We start from the raw sequence: 20,760 nt of genomic DNA, 5'->3' as shown, positions 1-20,760 counted from the left end.
TTGATGTGTGAAATTACAGCCTTTCTGGATGACCTGCCTCTAGATAACCTGCTTCTAATGACCCGCCTCTAGATAACCTGCCTCTCTGGGTGACCTGCCTCTAGATAACCTGCTTCTAATGACCCGCCTCTCTGGGTGACCTGCCTGTAATGACCTGCCTTTAGGTAACCTGCCACTAATGACCTGCCTCTAGGTAACCTGCCTGTAATGACCTGCCTCTCTGGGTGACCTGCCTCTCTGGGTGACTTGCCTCTGGTCCTGCCTCCCTCTAGCAGGTCTCAGGAAGGGGAATATTGAGCCCTCAGCATGTGTTAGGGGTGTTGTCTAGGTAATTAGTGTCTGTGTGTTAGTCCAGGCTCATGCATGTGTCCTGCATCTTATTTGGTTCTCTCCAGCCCCATGCTGTGCCTGTATTAGCATGTTGTTGACGTTCATACTTTAACGACTTCCTTTACCACCTTCATCTCCTTGTCTTAAAACAGACACTCACAACCAACCACACACCAATTCCCTTTCCAAACACCTAACAGCTCACACACTGGTCTGTTGGGTCCACACGCACGCATAAGCACCTGCTTGTGAATGTAGAATGTAACGAATGACATCGATGGTTGTGTCAACACAACCATTGAGAGATCTAGCACTAAGAGGCCATTTCTGCTTTACTTACCTCACTCACAGAATCCCCTGCTCTTAAACACCTTAGCTCTCTCCCTCTCCTCTTTATCACCCCATCTTATTTTCTTTATCCATTTACCTTTGTCCTCTTGTTCCAATCCTCTTTGACGCCATCTCTCTATTCCCTCCGCTCTCCTGTCTCTGTCCTCACCTGTTCTCTCTCTCTCTTCTGTCATTCCTTCTCTCTGTTCCCTCCGCTCTCCTGTCTCTGTCCTCACCTGTTCTCTCTCTCTCTTCTGTCATTCCTTCTCTCTGTTCCCCCTCTCTCCTGTCTCTGTCCTCACCTGTTCTCTCTCTCTCTTCTGTCATTCCTTCTCTCTGTTCCCCCTCTCTCTCTCAGGTGCTGTGTGTGATCTTGACTGCTGGGTTTGTCACTGGCGTGCCTGTGGGTCTGCTTGCTGTCCTCATCTAGATTCTGTTCCAACTCAACAAGCTGAGGGAGTGTGGAAAGGAAGGGAGAGAAAGTTGATTAGTTGCGTTCAATCATGCGTTTTTTCATTAGTATTCTTTTACTGAGTTACATGGAGGCAGAGAGAGAGAGAAAGTAAGTGGAGCTGGAAAGAGTAAGTGGTTAGTGAAGGAGGGAGAGGGAGAGAGAGAGAGGCAAAAAAGGAGGGAGGGAGGATGGGGAAGTAAGTGCAAATGGTAAGAGAAGGAGGGTGAGAGAGAGGAATGGGGAGAGAGAGATAGAAAGCGTGTGTCCCGCCCTCCCCATGCCCCGGTCTCTTGGCGGTGGATTGATTGACAGGCTGTCATTAGGCCCCGCATCCAGTGAGAGCACAGAACAGAGTTCACACTGACAGAACACACAACTCCCTGTTGTCCTCATCACACACTCTCCGTTCAGAGCCTGTCTGGCACACTATCCGTCATTCAGCCACCCCCTGTGTGTGTGTGTGTGTGTGTGTGTGTGTGTGTGTGTGTGTGTGTGTGTGTGTGTGTGTGTGTGTGTGTGTGTGTGTGTGTGTGTGTGTGTGTGTGTGTGTGTGTGTGTGTGTGTGTGTGTGTGTGTGTGTGTGTGTGTGTGTGTGTGTGTGCGTGCGTGCGAGAGAGTGTGTGTGTGCACACTTACACAAAAACACATACACAGACCCCAGACGCTCTGCCCCAAACACTGAGAGCAGGCTGACCATAGAGATCTCTGCTGCGAGTCCACGTCCAAGATGAAGCTGTGCTCAGTGTGCCTGAGCAGACGCCAGCCAAGTAGCTAGCCATCCAACCAGCTAGCCAGGCATCCAGCTAGCCATCCAACCAGCTAGCCAGGCATCCAGCTAGCCATCCAACCAGCTAGCCAGGCATCCAGCTAGCCATCCAACCACCTAGCCATCCAACCAGCTAGCCAGGCATCCAGCTAGCCATCCAACCGCCTAGCCATCCAACCAGCTAGCCAGGCATCCAGCTAGCCATCCAACCGCCTAGCCATCCGACCAGCTAGCCAGGCATCCAGCTAGCCATCCAACCATCCAGCCGGCTAGGCAGAGCGCCGCCCTGTCGAGGCTCTCTCCATCGATCTGCTATAATCCTCTAACAGCTCTCCACGCAGATAACTCCATGTCACCCTCATACTCCCTGCATAGGAGTCCATTAGAACATGCAGATGGCTGTGTTTGAGGAGAGCTCAGCTCCCATCTGTGTGGCACCCCTCTCCCTCTCTCTGACCTACTCTCCCCTTCATAGACTGGTAGAGAGGGGGAGGAAGGGAGGGAGGGAGGGAGCCCGCCACCACCACCCAGTCCAGTTTGCCAGATTAGTAGTTACTCGTAGTTGGTCCACTTGATTGCGTGAGGGATTTGGTATCGTGTGATTGGGCTTCTGTTGTAGCAGATGTGTGTGTGCGTGTGTGTGTGCGCGTGTGTGTGCGCGTGTGTGTGTGCATGCGTGTGTCCTGTGTCCAGTTGTAAGGCAGAGAGAGAGGAAGGCACCAAGCTTTACTGCTGCTCAGTCTGTGTCTTCCTGTCTGTCTTACTGCCTGCCTGTCTGTCTGTCTTACTGCCTGTCTGTCTGTCTTACTGCCTGTCTGTCTGTCTTCCTGTCTGTCTTACGGCCTTCCTGTCTGTCTTACTGCCTGTCTGTCTGTCTTCCTGTCTGTCTTACTGCCTGTCTGTCTGTCTTACTGCCTGTCTGTCTGTCTTCCTGTCTGTCTTACTGCCTGCCTGTCTGTCTTACTGCCTGTCTGTCTGTCTTCCTGTCTGTCTTACTGCCTGCCTGTCTGTCTTACTGCCTGTCTGTCTGTCTTACTGCCTGTCTGTTTGTCTTCCTGTCTGTCTGTCTTACTGCCTGTTTGTCTGTCTTACTGTCTTCCTGTCTGTCTCTCTTCCTGTCTGTCTGTCTTACTGCCTGTTTGTCTGTCTTACTGTCTTCCTGTTTGTCTGTCTTACTGTCTTCCTGTCTGTCTGTCTTACTGCCTGTCTTACTGCCTGTCTTACTGTCTGTCTTCCTGTCTGTCTTCCTGTCTGTCTGTCTGTCTTCCTGTCTGTCTGTCTGTCTTCCTGCCTGTCTTCCTGCCTGTCTTCCTGCCTGTCTTACTGTCTGTCTGTCTGTCTTCCTGTCTGTCTTCCTGTCTGTCTTACTGTCTGTCTTACTGTCTGTCTGTCTTACTGTCTGTCTGTCTTCCTGTCTGTCTGTCTTCCTGCCTGTTTTACTGCCTGTCTGTGTGTGTCTGTCTGCCTGGTTGCATGTCTGTCTTCCTGTCTACTTGCAAGTCCCCATTTCCCCTCATAGGGTTGAGGGGAAAGGGGAAAGAGACAGGGAAGGAGGGATGGAAAGAGATGGACAGCCTCATTTAGATTCTCAGAGGCAAATGGAAATAGAGCAAATTACCTGAGGAAACATGAAGAACTTTCTAGTTATGTTCGCAGTCAGGATGTCTCTTGCTGCTCTCTCTCTATATCCCTCTCGCTATATATCCCTCTCTCTCTCTATATCCCTCTCTCTATATATCCCTCTCTCTCTATATCCCTCTCTCTATATATCCCTCTCTCTCTCTATATCCCTCTCTCTCTATATCCCTCTCTCTATATCCCTCTCTCTCTATATATCCCTCTCTCTCTCTATATCCCTCTCTCTCTATATCCCTCTCTCTATATATCCCTCTCTCTATATATATCCCTCTCTCTCTATATATATATCCCTCTCTCTCTATATATATATCCCTCTCTCTATATATATATCCCTCTCTATCTATATATCCCTCTCGCTATATATCCCTCTATCTATATCTATATTCCTATCTATCTCTATCTCCCGCTCTCTATTTGTCCTTCTCTCTCTCTCTCTCTCTCTCTCTCTCTCTCTCTCTCTCTCTCTCTCTCTCTCTCTCTCTCTCTCTCTCTCTCTCTCTCTTTGGAGCTGTTACTGTATGGAGACATAGATTTATAGACGTGAACCATGTATAGAGGAGGTGGAGAAACAGTTCCGCAGCTTCTGAACAGCTCGTCAATACATCACTGGCCCTCCAACCATGGCAACAGCGACGCCAGCTGTTGTCTGGGAGGGGAGGGGCGGTCGTGGGGAGGGGTTTGACAGTGAGGCCCAGTAGAACAACGTGTCACGCCTGCCTGACTGGACCTTGGCCAAACTCATCAGTGATTGGCTGATGGAGTGTCAGATTATTCGGCATGGCTCTCAGGGAAATCAAACATGCTGTAGAGACTGACCTTTGACTTACCAGACCCACGCCAAGGTCACATGACTGGACCTGCCGCTCTAACTCTTTCACAGCGTTCTGTGTGTGTGGGAGAGAGAGTGTTCTGTGTGTGTGTGAGACAATGTTCTCTCTGTGTTTGTGAGAGAGAGAGAGAGAGAGAGAGAGAGAGAGAGAGAGAGAAAGAGAGAGAGAGAGAGTTCAGTGTGAGGGAGAAGGAGGCTGTTCAGTGTTGTTGCATCTCAATGTGTGCGCTTGCATGTAATTGCTGTTCTAAACAAGTATGTACCTGCTGTGAATCTGTCAGCCCAATTATCCCTCTCTTATCCGTCTGCTGTCACCTATGTCATCCTGATTGACACTTCCTCGCCCACTCACTCACTCTCTCTCTCTCTTCACTCTCTCTCTTTCCCTCCATATCCCAATTCTCTAAAACTCGACTGCGTGATTTAATGACTCATGTCTTTTTCAGAGGCTGTATCGTACGTTAATAAAAATCCCTTTCTCTCCTCTGTTTTCCCACGCACACCTTGTTCCTCCATCCCTTCTCTCTCTCCATCCCTCCCTCCCTTCTCTCCATCCCTCCCTCCCCTCTCTCTCTGTTTTCCTGTGCAGAGAACACAAGGGCACCTTTACAAAGGTCACGCTCTCGGCAGAATATCAATCTGAGCTCGGCGCCGCCCGCCAAGGCCCCACCTCCCGTTGCCAGGGAGACACCTCAGGACTTGGAGACACGCCCCCATCTCCCGCCCGCTGCCCGGGGCAAGCCCCCTGCCTGCCGAGACCCCGCCCTCAGACACGCCCTTGGGCGGGAGAGGGAGGGGGGTCTGGAGAAGGAGAGGGGGGTGGGGAGGGAGAGAGAGGTGGTGGTGGAGCCCCCAGCCCCCTCCAGCACCTCCAGCAGTGCTCATGGGGACACTGATGTAGAAGCTCTCCTGGCTCGACTGAAGGCCCTGTGAAGACACTCCCTCTCTGAACCTCTAGACTTCCTGCTTCCTCACGTGCCCTCTCTCGTACACACACACAGACTCACACACACACTTAGACACTCACCATCTCGTACACACACAGACTCACACACACACACACACACACACACACACACACACACTTAGACACACAGGCACACACACACACAAACATGTATTCTAAATGTGTACTGTCAAATCAGTCCAGATCTAACAGATTTGTTGTGTGAAAATACAACGCTCATCATCTTCTTTAGTCTGCTATGCAACACCCCTTCAGCACTTTACATGCAGCTTAGTCACCCACAATATTTCATTTCTTGATTGAATTATCTTTCTTTTGCTTCTGACCAAAATAATGTAAAAAGGGCTAATTTTATATCTTTCTATGATCTTTGTATGTGTGAATGTAACACCATATCTTCAGTCTTAATCATTACTTTTTAATCACATCTACAAACACATTTATACATTTATAACATAATTAAAGATATAGTCCACCGCAGCAATGTTCTATGAATTGGTAGTCTCTCATTAATATATTTCAGCTTGTTTTTATGAAGATAATCTTTTCACATGTAATGGTTTAATATATATATATATATATATATGTTTGTATTTACACATTCACTTTGAAATTCAAAGTGTTTTCTTTCCATTTTCTATTGTATTTCTTTTTCTTTTTTTCTGTCAGCCTCGTTTGTTTCTGCCGTTTACGAGTTGTTCCAACTGATACTGGGAGTTCCAATATGCAAGTGAAATACACCGTTTTTATACTTAAAGTCATGTTTTATATTCCAAATATGTGATGTATACTGTTCAAATGAGTACATTTTGAACAGTAGGTTGATGCTGTTTGATGACATGGTCTGTATCTGCGTGCAGATTATCAGTGTAGTTGGAGATGTTTCAGCTCTGAGGGATGAGACGAAGAGGAGATCGTCACATCCACACTGAGAGACCAATTTGACCTCAATCACGCCTGAAGGGACTCTCCCCTCTGATTCTCTACTTATCCTTCCTGTTGTTCCCTAATGAAGATGAGTGCATGATCCCTTCTCTCTCCGCGAGCGAACGAATGCAGGGTTCATTAGCACATGAGGCTAGGTTGTGTGCGCTTTTGTTGACCCATTCATAATAAAGCAAGCTGTAAAAGGTGTTCCTATGTGCCCGTGCATGTTTGTGTGCATGTGTTAAAAAGAATAGACCGATGCAGAACAAATGAAAACGGTTTAATTAGATGATTTTAATGAGTTCTTAACCAGACATTCTTATTGTGTGAACTCTGATCAAGTTCGCCCTGAAAAGAGCGCGTGCATAAACACACCCTATACCACCCTTTACACACACAGGCTACACACAAAGAAGAAAAGAAAAAGTAATTTTATGCCTCGGTAGTCGGTACTCGGGTTCATTCTGTAATGATATATTATGTTTTATCAAATCAGCGATTTATTACGAACAATAGTCAGCCTGGTCTGAAACAGCTTTTTCCAAATGTGTACGTTGTTACTAGCGTCCGCCCTTCCGCCTTCTCACGAGCACACACAAACTTCGAAAAGTACAGTAAATAGTCATGAAGAGAATAGCGTTCTTTGTGTTCCAGTTAACGGTAACTGTACAGACATAAGACACTTAGGCTAGGCTAATGCTGTAGTTTTGTTGGCAGTGAGCTGAGTCTTAATTCCTGGTGAGGCAACTGAGGGAGTTGGAAGGGTCAGCAAACAACAGCTTTTACTGCAGTCTCTGAAAGCCGAGACCGTAATTAGCTAGCTGTAAAAGCAGAGGTTGTAAAATATTACTTTGCGCCAGGATGCGTCACCCTAATTGGTTACCCAGTGGTGGGTAACTCCCCCCCCCCCCCCCAACCCACAGATCCTTCTCCCTTACTCTCTTCTTCACGAGTGATGTCGTGATTCTGGTGTTTGAGGCCCAGCTGTAGGAAAATATTCACCCCTTTGCTGATGTCTCACATTTTAGGTTAAAGCAAATAACCCAGGCTTCATTGGATCTGTTAGGGCGTGAGAGAATGAACACGTCTGACACCGATGTACATTCGGAGCGATATTAACTACCGTCACAACCAGGGACATATCCTCAATGTTAAACCACAAAGGGCATCCCCACGCTAGCGTGGAGAAAGCGGCTGCGTGCGAGAGACTGCTGCCTGTTCCAGGGGTCAGCAAGACGCTGTTTTTGAAAGGCTCGAGTGAGTCAATCGGATGTGACTGACTGCTCTGTGCCATGGCAGCCTACAGTGTTTCTGGGGGGACATGAGGAGACAAATTAGTCACGACTTATTACCAGGGTTTTCATGCACGTGACTGCGTGCCTGTTCTTTGAGCCAACGTCATGGATCGATTTCTTTTCCACAGGTCTGTCTTTGCCGTTTTTTCCACATAATTGTCTCCTTCCTACCTCTGTGTGCACTGTCTGACTTATCGTTGAAGCAGAGAGACTGTGAAAACAACACGAGGCATCCTGTGACCTCACTGTGACCTCACTTCACCCTCGAGGCCAAACAGAGAGTGGAGAGCAGGACGGCTGACTGGCTGGATCAGGTGGTCCTTGACTAATACCCAGAGTGGTTTTTCAGGAGAGTCCGGAAGCTGGAAATGCCTGTGTCACTTTGACTTAATTTATACAAACTGCCCAGAGAGAGCTGAGATGAGGGGGGGGGGGGGGGGTCGGAGCGGAGGAGGAAAGAGAGAGGGGGGAAATGGCAGGGGGAAAGACGGATAGACAGAAGAGAGAAAAGGGGGTTGGAGAGAGAGAGAGTCTGGAGAGTGATGATACTGAGAGTGGGGGGGTGGAGTGAGAGCCTGTAGAGACTATTTCTGTCCCTCTCCTGAAGACATTGACACCAAGTCTGGTCTCGGGAGACTCGCCGACTAAAAAAGGATTTAACTGGGTTTTTTCTTGGCAGGAAACTAGCAATTAATTGAGCCCCTATTGAGATTTTCCTCATCTGAATGTGTCATTTGTCACCGTTTAATCGTAGTTATCTATTGTGGGTTTTACTTATTTTTTTTTGACACATTTTATTTTTTTCTTCTTATTCTTACATAAATTAAATAAAATCCAACTTCAGATCACCAACTTGGCAAACCTTGAAAATGTGCCTATTTCTGAGGAGCTTTATGCAGGCAAGCGTTGCTATCTCTTATGCTTCTGTTGTTGGAGGAGAGAGAGGGGCAATGAAGGAGAGAGAGAGAGAAAGAGAGAGAGCAAGAGAGAAAAAGAGAAGACTGGAAGAATAGAGGAGAGAGAGAGAGAGAGAGAGAGAGAGAGAGAGAGGAGGAGGAGGAGTGTCTGTGTCTCTGCCTCTGCTGTGTTTTGTGACTGAGAGAGGTGCATGATGCTGTGTTCAACAGGTCAGACTGGACGTGCAGAGGAGGGTACTGCTGCACGGCTGACTCTGGGCTCCTGCACCCTGACCTGCCAACACGAGGGCCACGCTCTGACACTCGCGCCACACGCTTCTGATTCACCATGAAGACATCCTCTCCTTAAGAATAACGTCAAACCGCCCTGTAAAGACAAACACACACTCACACGTCATCCCTTTCTCCAACCCTCCCTCCTCCCCTCCAACCCTCCCCTCCAACCCTCCCCTCCAACCCTCCCCTCCAACCCTCCTTCCTTTCCTCCAAACCCTCCCGTGTCCCCTCCAACCCTCCCTCCAACCCTCCCCTCCAACCCTCCCTCCTTTCCTCCAAATCCTCCCTCCTCCCCTTTAACCCTCCCTCCTCCAACCCTCCCTCCTCCCCTCCATCCTTCCCTCCTCCCCTCCAACACCCCCCACCTCATCTCCAACCCCTTTAATTTTCTCTTCCCCCTCCTCCTTCATCACCCCCCCCCCCTCCCTACATACACACACGCACACTCTCCCCATGTATCTAGACACTCCGACCCCTTAATCTTTCCATCCCCCTCTCCTCCTCTGCTGGGGGAACAACATTGAGTAATTGCTCTGTCTATCAATACAGAAATCCTTGAGGCGTGTCCACAGCAGCTGGGCCCAGCATCTTCTAAGGTGCAGGCCCTCGTGTTAGGCCAACATGTCTCTGATACACACGCACCTAACACCCTCTCTCTCCTCTGTCTCTCCTTCTCTCTCCCCTCTCTGTCTCTCCCCTCTCTTTCTCTCCTCTCTCCCCTCTCTGTCTTTCCTTCTCTCTCCCCTCTCTGTCTCTCCTTCTCTCTCCCCTCTCTGTCTCTCCTTCTCTCTCCCCTCTCTGTCTCTCCTTCTCTCTCCCCTCTCTGTCTCTCCTTCTCTCTCCACTCTTTCCTTCTCTCTCCACTCTTTCCTTCTCTCTCCTTTTTCTCTCTTTCCTCTCTTTCTCCTCTTCCCTTGCTACTGCTTTTTCTCAGTCTTTGAATCTCTCTCTCTTTCCCTCCTTTCTCTATTTCTTTCCTTCACATGCACAGTCACACTGTGCAGGGAGAGGTTTGGCGGGAGGGGAGCCAGCAGGTATGTGTGTTGGGAGCTGTCACATGTTAATCAGCGGAGCGAGGGGAGAGAGGGAGAGACAGAGGGGAGATGGAGGAGGGGATGAGGTGGAGGAGGGGATGAGGTGGAGGATGAGATGAGGTGGAGGAGGGGATGAGGTGGAGGATGAAATGAGGTGGAGGAGGGGATGAGGTGGAGGAGGGGATGAGGTCAGGAGGGGATGAGGTGAGGAGGGGATGAGATGGAGGAGGGGATGAGGTGGAGGAGGGGATGAGATGGAGGAGGGGATGAGGTGGAGGAGGGGATGAGGTGGAGGATGAGATGAGGTGGAGGAGGGGATGAGGTGGAGGAGGGGATGAGATGGAGGAGGGGATGAGGTGGAGGATGAGATGAGGTGGAGGAGGGGATGAGGTGGAGGAGGGGATGAGATGGAGGAGGGGATGAGGTGAGGAGGGGATGAGGTGAGGAGGGGATGAGGTGAGGAGGGGATGAGATGGAGGAGGGGATGAGGTGGAGGAGAAGAGGGCCGATAGGAGGAGGAGAGAGACTCAAACACACACATCCTTCTCTCTCTATTATCGTTTCAATTGAGTTGCTTTCTCGGCTCTCACAACATCCAGGGTGGCAGTCCAGCCTCTGGTGTCCCCTGTCGCACACACACACACACACACACAGTCCAGCCTCTGGTGTCCCCTGTCGCACACACACACACAAACACACAGTCTGTGTGTGTGTGTGTGTCTGTGTTAAGTGGAGGCCAGTGCTGCAGGGTATTCTGGGTGTGTGCAGGTTTTCCTGTCTGTCAGAGACTGCCATGGTTGTGAGGGTAACGTACACCCTTTTGAGTCCTCTCAGCCAACTTCTTGTGTCTGTGTGTGTGTGTCTGTGTGTGTGTGTCTGTGTGTGTGTCTATGTGTGTGTGTGTCTGTGTGTGTGTGTCTGTGTGTGTGTATCTGTGTGTGTGTATGCGTCTCTCTCTCTCTAATTCCTATAATGAGTTCTACCCCACAACTTGTTTCTTTTTATTACTTTCTAGTGTTCTATTTCCTCCGCTCCCGATATACCTCTCTCACTGTGCTTTCCTCTGACATCAAATGACATCAACATGTACCCTGCCAACCTCCATCTGTTACTACTGAGACTGATTGTGTGCAAGAGAGAGAGCGTGTGTGTAGATGAGGGTGTGACTGAGGGAGAGAGAGAGAGTGTGTGTGTGAGAGAGTGTGAGAGTGTGTAGGTGAGGGAGTGTGTGTGACAGAGTGTGTGTGTGTGTGTGTGTGTACGGTAGCCTCACAGACCTGCTTGCCGCTCTCCTGTAGTTCAGCTCTGTGTCTTTGTTGTTTTACCTCCCGTTGTTGTTTGTTGTTTTTGACGTTAAAAGCATGTTTGAGAACATCAAGTGAAAAATTGATCTCCCACCACGCTTCAAACAAAGAGAGTGCAGTTTTATTTCACATCGACAATACGGACTCGGATTGTTTGTCAGCAGTGTTTCTTTCTTGATCCATTGTTTGCACATCTCTCAAATTGTGTAACCGTGTGCAATATGTGCAGCTCATTTGTCTGTTTGTCATGAATAATTGAGATTTGTCGTTGCTTACGTGCTGTCCGACCGACATCGCTAGCTCTTGGAAGGCTCCAGAGCCAGTGGTCGCCTCTGCACTACCCACTATGTTTCAGATGTACGGCTGACATGCAACACGACACCTGCAAGGCCCTGTCACTCAGGAGTATGCTTAATGGGGGGGGGGGGGGGGGGGGCATAGATGGAGGTGGAAGCTCATTGCTGTCTGGATATAAATATAGTCTCCATGATGGAAACATGAATCACTGGAGTTCAACAGGAGGAGAGGGAGGATGTAAAGATGAAAGGCGAGGAGGATGAGAGAGTGAAGAGAGGAAGTCAAGGAGGTGCGTTTAAGACGGAGGGGGGGGGGGGGGGGGGGGGCGACGAGGAAAGGCAGGTCTGGCCCCTCTAACCACAAGACGTCACCTAGGAGACCAGAGAGGTCAGAGGTCATTACATCCTTCAGAGTGATTTCCAACACAGTACTTTCTCTGAAACAATGGTCTACCGACTATTTTAAGCAAAGATGTCATGCAAAAAATAGGTACGGTGGAAAATTCTGAAACAATCTCTTCCCTGAGAGACAGTACCACAAACCGACAAACCAGAAATGCAATAGTCCTCAGAAATGTTGGAGTTGGTTAAATGTGTACAACATCTTTTCCAGGATTGCTAGCTGGCTCTCCCTCAAAAAACATGGTGTCTTGCCTTTCTCTCCTAATGGAAGAAGAGCAACGATAAAATACCTCTGCTTTGTCACAGGAAAACACTGATCTCAGTGAGTCATTTATTCAGTCAGTGAATAACAACAAGTTCACTTTACTACCTCAATACACATCTTCGTGCCGTGTCTGCTGGTGACTGTGTTTGTGTGCTGTTTATCCGTTAAAGGTTGAAGAGAAGCTGTGTGCAGTTCCCACGGGAACGACACAAGAACAGACAACACAGCAGCTGATGCATTCTGGGATCAGGGTGCCGCGCAGGAAGTGAGCTCGGTGGCTTTGATCACCGTGGAGATGGGCGATGGGGAGAATGACAGGGTGAGAGTGGCGGCGGGCGGAACCACAGGGGAATCATTATCCTGTTTAGCAGGCTTAATGAGGGGGCACGTCGCTCTGTGCTTAAAACACACACACAGGTGCATACACATGAGGTGAACTCACTTTAGTAAACAAAAGGTAAGCACAGAGTTATACAGACCCATACAGGTGCACACACACACAGGTGCTCACACACATGGGGTGAAGTCACTGTTGTAAACAAAGCACAGTGTTACACACACACACACAATAGGTGTCAAACGTATTATCCCTGTTGCTTTTCTCATCAACATCTTAACAACCCCTTAACTAGCAACAACATATGATAAGTAGCCCACTTCCGCCACACACACACACTCCACGGACGCCGCACAGTGACAAAGCTGCTACCATGTTCAGTGTCTAATGATCTCCTGTGTGGTTGAGCTGGAAACTTCTAGAAATCAAGTTGAAACACCAGACACTAACTACACACATCCCATTTCGCTCTTATCGAACATGCTGCTAGACTCATTTGAGTGATATATATTTACCGACACACACCCTCCATACAGCAGCTGAACCGCTGATCATCCTCAGTCACATCATGCCCGGGGCCCCCATGCCCGGACCTGGCTGTGTATCCATGACGACCAGGTTGCTGGGATGTTCTTCACAGCTCTGTTGACAGCCCATAATAATAATCGTGTTCAGGTTGGGGTGCCATGGGAACCAGTACAGGAAGCAGAAGTGTGTCTGCATGAGCTCTGTGATGGCTCGGCCAGACAGGGAACTATACAGCCCACAGTCACACAACAGCTACAGGAAATACACAACAGGAACAGGAAATACACAACAGGAACAGGAAATACACAACAGGAACAGGAAATACACAACAGGAACAGGAAATACACAACAGGACAGGAAATACACAACAGGAACAGGAAATACACAACAGGAACAGGAAATACACAACAGGAACAGGAAATACACAACAGGAACAGGAAATACACAACAGGAACAGGAAATAACCCCAACCCAACATTTGATGTCGTGTGTGAACCACTGGCAATGTTTCCAAATACAAGCTTGTGTTTTTAACCTCCCCTCTCTCCACTCAGTAAAAAAACAGCTCTGGAATAAACACACAATCTCATTAATATGCATCCCCATGCAGGCTTCTGATGTCACCACACTAGAACAAACAGGAGGCTATTTTAGGAGACTTCTGAGGGCTCTGCTGTGCTTAATTGCACTATCAGCAATCCTGGCTGTTCCCCCCCGTGTCTGAAGCAGTACTTGGACTCCCACAGTGCTGTCATTACCAGGATCACAAGAGACATTACAACACCAAGACCAGCGTGGTGTTACCAACTACATACAAACACTCCAAGACACACACACTCCTGTACCCACCCTACGTCACAAACACACACATTCTTTCCTATCCTACTGAATGTTACACACACACACACACACACACACATAAACCAACCCACACCCTATATTGCACACACAGACACCATACACACACAGCAGGCACACACACCCACTACACACACATACACACGCAGGCCCAAGAAAGGAGTTTGAACAGGCCTGACTAGCCAGTTCCTGCTCACAGAGGAGAGAGGATGGGGGGAGAGGAGCTTTGGTGGGTGAAGAGGGGGGAGAGTGTGTGGAGGATGGTCTATATGTGAGAGTGTGTGTGTGTGTGTCTTCAGGGATGGATGCTCAGCGGGCAACGAGCCACCCATCATCTGGAAGGTCACATGTCCAGTGCAGAACATGCAGAAGTGTGGCCAGACAGGCATCAGACAGCTGATGAAAGACAGGCGTCTGTGTGAGCGAGATTCATACATGCGTTTGGTGCCTCACCAGTTATCGAGGAGTCTAATTGCTCCTTACGCGTTAGTCAGTGACTATTCATGTGCAATTAGTGAGTGATTCAGTATGTACCAGAGCCAGGACAAGAAACTTTGATGTGAGTTTTTTTTTTTTTTACATTTCTGCTCTGGTGATTTGGCCATGTTGTGTCACTGGGATGTAGAAGCTTCTTTGATTTACCAGGGCGCCATGGGAACACCAGTGTCACCGGGGCGACCCAGATCACAATGGCCGTGTTCGTTCACAGACCACTGGAGAGAAAAGGTATAACAAGAGAAGAAAAACAAGAAAACCCCAAAAGAAAGCTGGAGTGTTTTAATGGTTGTTTGTCTTTGTTGGGCTTGTTTAATGACGTTTTAATGATGCAGGCTCGTGGCACTTCTTCATGTCATATTAACCAAACTGTAGCTCAACCTTGTCTCTCTTTTTTTCCCATTCCAGTCGTTACTTTGCAAGCATGAGATGTTCCCAAATACAATTTCTAGAGAGAGAGAAATGAAGAAAGAGAGCTGAAGGGAAAATTAAGCCCCTTTGTTCAAAATCCACACAGGACGTCTGTGTTGTGAATAAAAAAGGAATAATAAGAATCAGTTGCTTTAATTTGAATTCCGCTCCAATTATTCTCCCTGTCTTTGTCTTCCCAGAGCGAAAAAAAGGGATTCTGCTAATTTGCCACTTTCAACATCTTGACAAAGAGAGGGGAGGCTCTCAAGACATCCCCCAGCTCTCAGAGTGACGGAGGGAGACTGGGGACTGGTAAAGACAAACGCTGACATAGATATGAGGGTTGTAATAATCCGCAAGCATGGAAGAAAGGCCATGAGGAAAGAGAAGCAAGCCAGGGAGTAACGCTACTCCACCCAAATAAATAAATAAACGCTTTTAGCTCATGTTTTGGATGGCTTCATTGTGTGTGTGTAGGTCTGTTTGTGTGTGTAGGTCTGTGTGTGTGTGTGTAGGTTGTGTGTGTGTGCGGGGGTGTCAGCGCTACGATGCGTTTACGCCTGCGTGGAGCCAGACGCTAGCTGTGTCTGCTGCAGCGTGCAGACCAAGTGAGCAGGCTGGCCCATCGCTTCCTGTTAACGCATCACCCTCTGCAGCATTACCGTGCATATGGTCAGTCTGTCCTTGGGCGGTGTGAGGGGTGAGGGGTGAGGGGGTGAGGGCAGGAGAAGGCATGCAGACATTCAGACCTCAGAGCTGTCATCTGACGCAGTCCGACACACACACATACACACACACACACAGGCACGCACACACACATACACGCACACACATGCACACACACATACACACACACACACATGCACACACACATGCACACACACACAGGCACGCACACACACATGCACGCACACACACACACATGCACGCACATGCACGCACACATGCACACACACACACACATGCATGCATGCACGCACACATCGTCCTCCCTGCATCACTTGATTCAAGTTGACAGCAACAGAAACATCACAGCTGGCTCTGATATGTGACTTGAACAATGGTGATGCCAAGCAGGCTGCATGTGTCCTTGGAGACACACACACACACACACACATATACGGATGCACACATCACACACACACACATATACGGACGCACACATCACACACACACACATATACGGACGCACACATCACACACACACACATACACGGACACACACATCACACACACACACACATACGGACGCACACATCACACACACACCAATGACACATTCACATCACACACTACACACAGACACACACTGCTTAATCTCTCCCCACCCCTGTTTGGGTTCTTCCTGTCAGACCAAACACTGCTGGCTCTCTGTCCGTTTCTCTTTGAGGACACAGAACTGGCTCCACACACTCGTCCACGACTGGTGAAAATCTTCACCAGTCTCAAGGTACTTCTTCTGGCTTTTATGTGACTGTACATTTGTATGTGAAGCTGCTTGTTTAAGATGTCCAGTCAACAACGTGGCTGTGAGGAAATGGGGAAAAAAGCATGTTCAAACTACTTCTGATGTCACTTTTCTCACAGTGAAGGAAGACCTTGGGTCTTTTCATAACTCCGGAAGAAAAACTCCCCAGCTCTCATCCCAAACACAAGCACAAACTTGAGATGGATGTATTTTTTTCTTTTGATGTGTGTATGTATGTGTGTATGTGTGTATGTTTGTTCACCAGAGAAGTTTTATCCAGACCAGCAGCAGCTACGGTAAAGCGCTCTGTCTACACTACTCCCAGATGGGTGTGAAGGAAAAAAATATCCAATCACGTTTGCTGTAGTTTCATCTGACGCCGGGGGTATGGGATAGCAGAAGTCAAGAGCTGATGACAGGAAGGAAGTTCAGATATGTGCAGAAGCAGCGAGAAGCCAGCTCCTTATCTTAACTGGAATCTGTGCTATAGCAAGCATCCCTCACATGCCAGGAGATATGGACACCGCTTTTCACCCAGGGAGGGGAGAACAGGAGGTTAGACAGAGAGAGAAAGAGAGGGAGAGAGAGAGAGAGAGAGGGAGGGAGAGAGAGAGAGAGGGAGAGGGAAAGAGAGAGAGAGAGAGGGAGAGAAATCTAAAGTGAGAAAGCCCGTAGGGAAGTCTGCATCGCTAGGCTGCAAGAGAGCGAGAGATACATGACCTAACTCTCGGTGAGATAGCGTGGGCAAGAACACACACACACTCAATCTGCTTTTCTCAAACACACACACAAGGCCTATCTCTGGGTGTAAAGTAACATTGACACTCTGCAGAGTGAGGATATCCTCTGGAGATAGTGCTATGAGGGTATGTTATTCCTCCAGCAGAGTTCACCAGGCTCAGACACAACATCTGTGGCAGCCTCGTTGTGGGACTGTTAGCGCTCGGTGTTAGCGCTCTGTCTTAGCATCCTGTGATAATGTACCTTGTTTACATCCTTTGTAGTCACCTGCACTACTGTTCTGCGTTAACGCTATATCAGCATCCTGTGCAAGCATGTTGTGTCCTGTGTTAGCAATATGTTAGCACCCTTGGCTAGCATGCTACGCTAGTGCAGAGGTCTTCAACCCTGGTCCTCTGGGACCCCCTGTCCTGCACGTTTTAGATGTTTCCCTGCTCCAACATACCTGATTCAAATGAATGGGTCGTTATCTAGTTATGCAGAAGCCTGTTAACGACCATTCATTTGAATCAGGTGTGTTGGAGCAGGGAATCATCTAAAACATGCAGGACAGGGGGTCCCTGAGGACCAGGGTTGAAGACCTCTGCGCTAGTGGACTGTATTTGCACTATGCTAGTGTCCTGTGCTAACATCCTGTGAGGCTGTAGGAAGAAGCAGGGTAGCAGAGTGGGATGTGTCTGAGTGCAGGATCATAAAGAGTTTAGAGCATTCGAAGATTCTGGGGGTCATTCCAGGCTGAAGCGTCTTTTTATTTCTCCACAGCGGCCCTGCCTTCCTCAGGCCTCGCTGGCATACAGATGAAAACCTCAGACCAGCCTTCAGAAGCTCCTTCATTTCCTTTGAGGAGATTTGAGCTATTTCTTTTTCTTTTTTTTTTCTTCTCCTTTTTTGATCCTCTCCTGCTTTCTTCTCCTGCTCTGTCCCGCTCTGCGGCCATGTGCATCTTAACGCGCTTCAGGAGTGACTTTATCTACGTTTACCCAGACTCTGAACACATACACACACACACACTACTACTACACACATTGAATGCACACACCGACACACCTTCTTGGACTACACTAGTGAATCACACACACCCCACACACACAAACTCACATGCTCATTAAGTCCAGCCTGCCCCCCACCCCCCATTGTGCCGGTCTCGCAATTGTCTCGCTCGGGAAACTGTTCCGGCACTGGAATACCAATGACCACACCGGAGAGACCGGAGAGACGGAAAGAGGTATGAGAGAGGGAGAGGGATGAGAAATGAGAAATCACACAAAAAAAGTCTTTAAACTCACGCCATTCACAGGGCTGCTAGCTTCGCTCCAGGAGCCGTTCTGAATGGGGGACCTTTGCTTTAGCGGTTTGCAGGTACGCCTGATGGAGTGTGGGTTAAGAGTCGGATCTGAACAGCAAGATAAGAGCCCAGACAAGCGGCCGTGCCCCTCTCTCAGAGACTCTTAAATGGCCGTGTTGTGGCCCTCGTGATCACTCTTAAAGCCCACAGCGCTCACCCACCTGCTCTCTCCACCGCCCCCACGCAAGCTCTCCTCACAGAGACACCCTCCCTCTCTTTCTGTGGGGTTTTGTCTGCTTGTTCACAACACTGGATCTCGGTTGGTACCCTGTCGGTCTATCCCCTGTTTTCTGTCTGTCTATCTATCCCCTGCCTGTCTGTCTGTCTGTCTGTCTGTCAGTCCCCTGGCAGCCTGTCTGTCAGTCCCTTGCCTGCCTGTCTGTCTCCTGTCAGGAGGCTGTAGGCAGAGAAGAAGAACACCACAGCTCTTTCAGAAACCTACGTTAGACAAGGTTGTTGTTTATCTGCATTAGACAACAATACTGTTAGCTAGGCCTCGTTCCTCCTCAGCCTCAAATTCATCCATTCCATCCATTCCATCCAGCCATTCTATTCTCCTGAGAAACACAGTTGGGTTCGTACCAACCCTCCGTTGTCTATCAACCCCATTTGATTCCAAACAAATCTGCTTGAGGTTAATTCCATTCAGCGCCAGTCAGTGGTGGCATTGGTGTGACATTCTTTCACTGGCTCTCTCCTGCAGCCCATTAGCCGCCGTTCCGGGCCAAGTGGATCAGTTCTCCGATGGGAGTCCTCCCAGCCTAGGTGGGATCCAAACGCTGCTGTAATCTGCCATATTATTGAATTAAAGGCTTAAACGTGCTCTCCCAAGGCATGTCAATGACTCCCTTCCGAACGATGCGCCGGTCCGCCTCTTTTCAATTAAAGGTAGATGCGCCGTGTGCGACAGGAGAGAGAGGGATGCGTGCGGAGGAGAGAGGACAAAGGGAGGCGAGGTGTTTGTGTGTGCTTTTTGCCGTCTCTGTTCAGAGTGAATTCAGGGATTATGTCGTGGCTGTCTTCCTGTTCAGTTTGTACGCAGACCGGAGAAACCCCTGTCGTTGTGTCGGATTTCTGCTCTGAAAAAAATGTCATTCCTGGATCTGCACAAAAGCTTCTCTTCATGCAGTTGTGCCTCCCCTGTTTCCCTCCTTCGCACACTCTTCGTTTGTGGAGGTTTGTTTTCATCACACCGCGCCTCAACACCCACCAGGTGTGGGGCCTCAACACACACCAGGTGTGTGCCAATCACAGCTGACCTCCGAGATTGGGGATCCAGTCAGGATGATGCAATTAAAATCACGACGGGTCACCACGCACACACACACACACATACACACACTGCTTTGTTTTACCATCCTAGTGAGGACCGACAATTCACTCTCATTCAAAATCAAGTCAATAAACTCTCATGACCTTAACCCTGAAACCGCTAATAGCTCTGACAACACTTGAAATTGTGGAGCCCAGGAAGATATCCTTGTGGAGACTTCTTCTTCTCTTTCTAGTTCACTTTTCTTTCTCTTACAATACACTGCTACGCTCATCTCATGTGTGTCAGTTGGTGGTAGACATGCTTTAGAGGTAGTTATCTGCTGAGAGTTGGCAGAAATGTGTCACGTCTTGTCCTCAACAGAACGTGTGCCAGGATAAACTCCTGGCGCTGAATCAGCTGACTGAGAGTAAGATCCCACAGGAAGAGGCTTCACAGGAACAGGAAGTCAGCCATCTCATCCCACAGGAAGAGGCTTCACAGGAACAGGAAGTCAGCCATCTCATCCCACAGGAAGAGGCTTCACAGGAACAGGAGGTCAGCCATCTCATCCCACAGGAAGAGGCTTCACATGAACAGAAAGTTAGCCATCTCATCCCACAGGAAGTGGCTTCACAGGAACAGGAAATCAGCCATCTCATCCCACAGGAAGAGGCTTCACAGGAACAGGAAGTCAGCATTATCATCCCACAGGAAGAGGCTTTGCAGGAGGTGAGACACTGTCAGACCCTGGATGAGAACTACAAAGAGTCTCATTACAGTTGCTGTACAGTATGCATTAAGAGTAAGCTTTCTGTATTCTTAAGTATAGCATCTAAAATGCAAAAGCCAAAGTATACCTCAAGAAACGTAATTGTTGCAATTAAAAACAACAACAGAGAATCAAGAATCCAAATGAAAATGTCACTCTATGAGATAGGAGATAACAAAAGTATAAAATCTATGTTCATCCAAGTAAACAGCTAATGTAGGCATCCTAACGTCAGTCTGACATTGCACCATGTGCCAACATCTCGTGTTTGATTTCTCCTTGAAATTGCAATTACATAAAAATTATGACTGTACACATTCATTATCGCACCCAAGGTCTTGGCGAGTGAAACTGTTAGCGGACGTCATAAAATATGAGCGTAATAATGGTCCGTGCAGCGCATGAGAGGGTGTGGGAACTCAGGGCGCCTGTTTTCCATCAGCGCTCCCAGTCCAAGCTCTGATGGATGGGCAGAGGAAGGAGGGGGACATTTCTACAAATCAGCAGTGCTGTTTGTGCAGCG

At 48.6% G+C, this 20,760-nt stretch overlaps 1 protein-coding gene across 1 annotated transcript in view; it reads left to right on the top strand.

Moving 5' to 3' along the window:
• LOC146260736 (protein diaphanous homolog 3-like) overlaps nt 1-6,448 on the top strand; it is a 65,705-nt gene extending 59,257 nt beyond the window's left edge. Inside the window, exon 12 of the mRNA XM_084668311.1 lies at nt 4,937-6,448. Coding sequence (XP_084524437.1) covers nt 4,937-5,280 — 344 coding nt within the window. The 3' untranslated portion in view covers nt 5,281-6,448. The remainder of the gene's footprint in view (nt 1-4,936) is intronic.
• Nucleotides 6,449-20,760: the final 14,312 nt, after the last annotated feature.

Source organism: Hypomesus nipponensis, chromosome 12 (assembly GCF_054491055.1).
Source record: "Hypomesus nipponensis isolate SF chromosome 12, ASM5449105v1, whole genome shotgun sequence".
Classification (NCBI taxonomy): domain Eukaryota; kingdom Metazoa; phylum Chordata; class Actinopteri; order Osmeriformes; family Osmeridae; genus Hypomesus; species Hypomesus nipponensis.
Note: the sequence above shows the minus strand (reverse complement) of the source record. Positions and strands in the feature narration are given on the sequence as shown.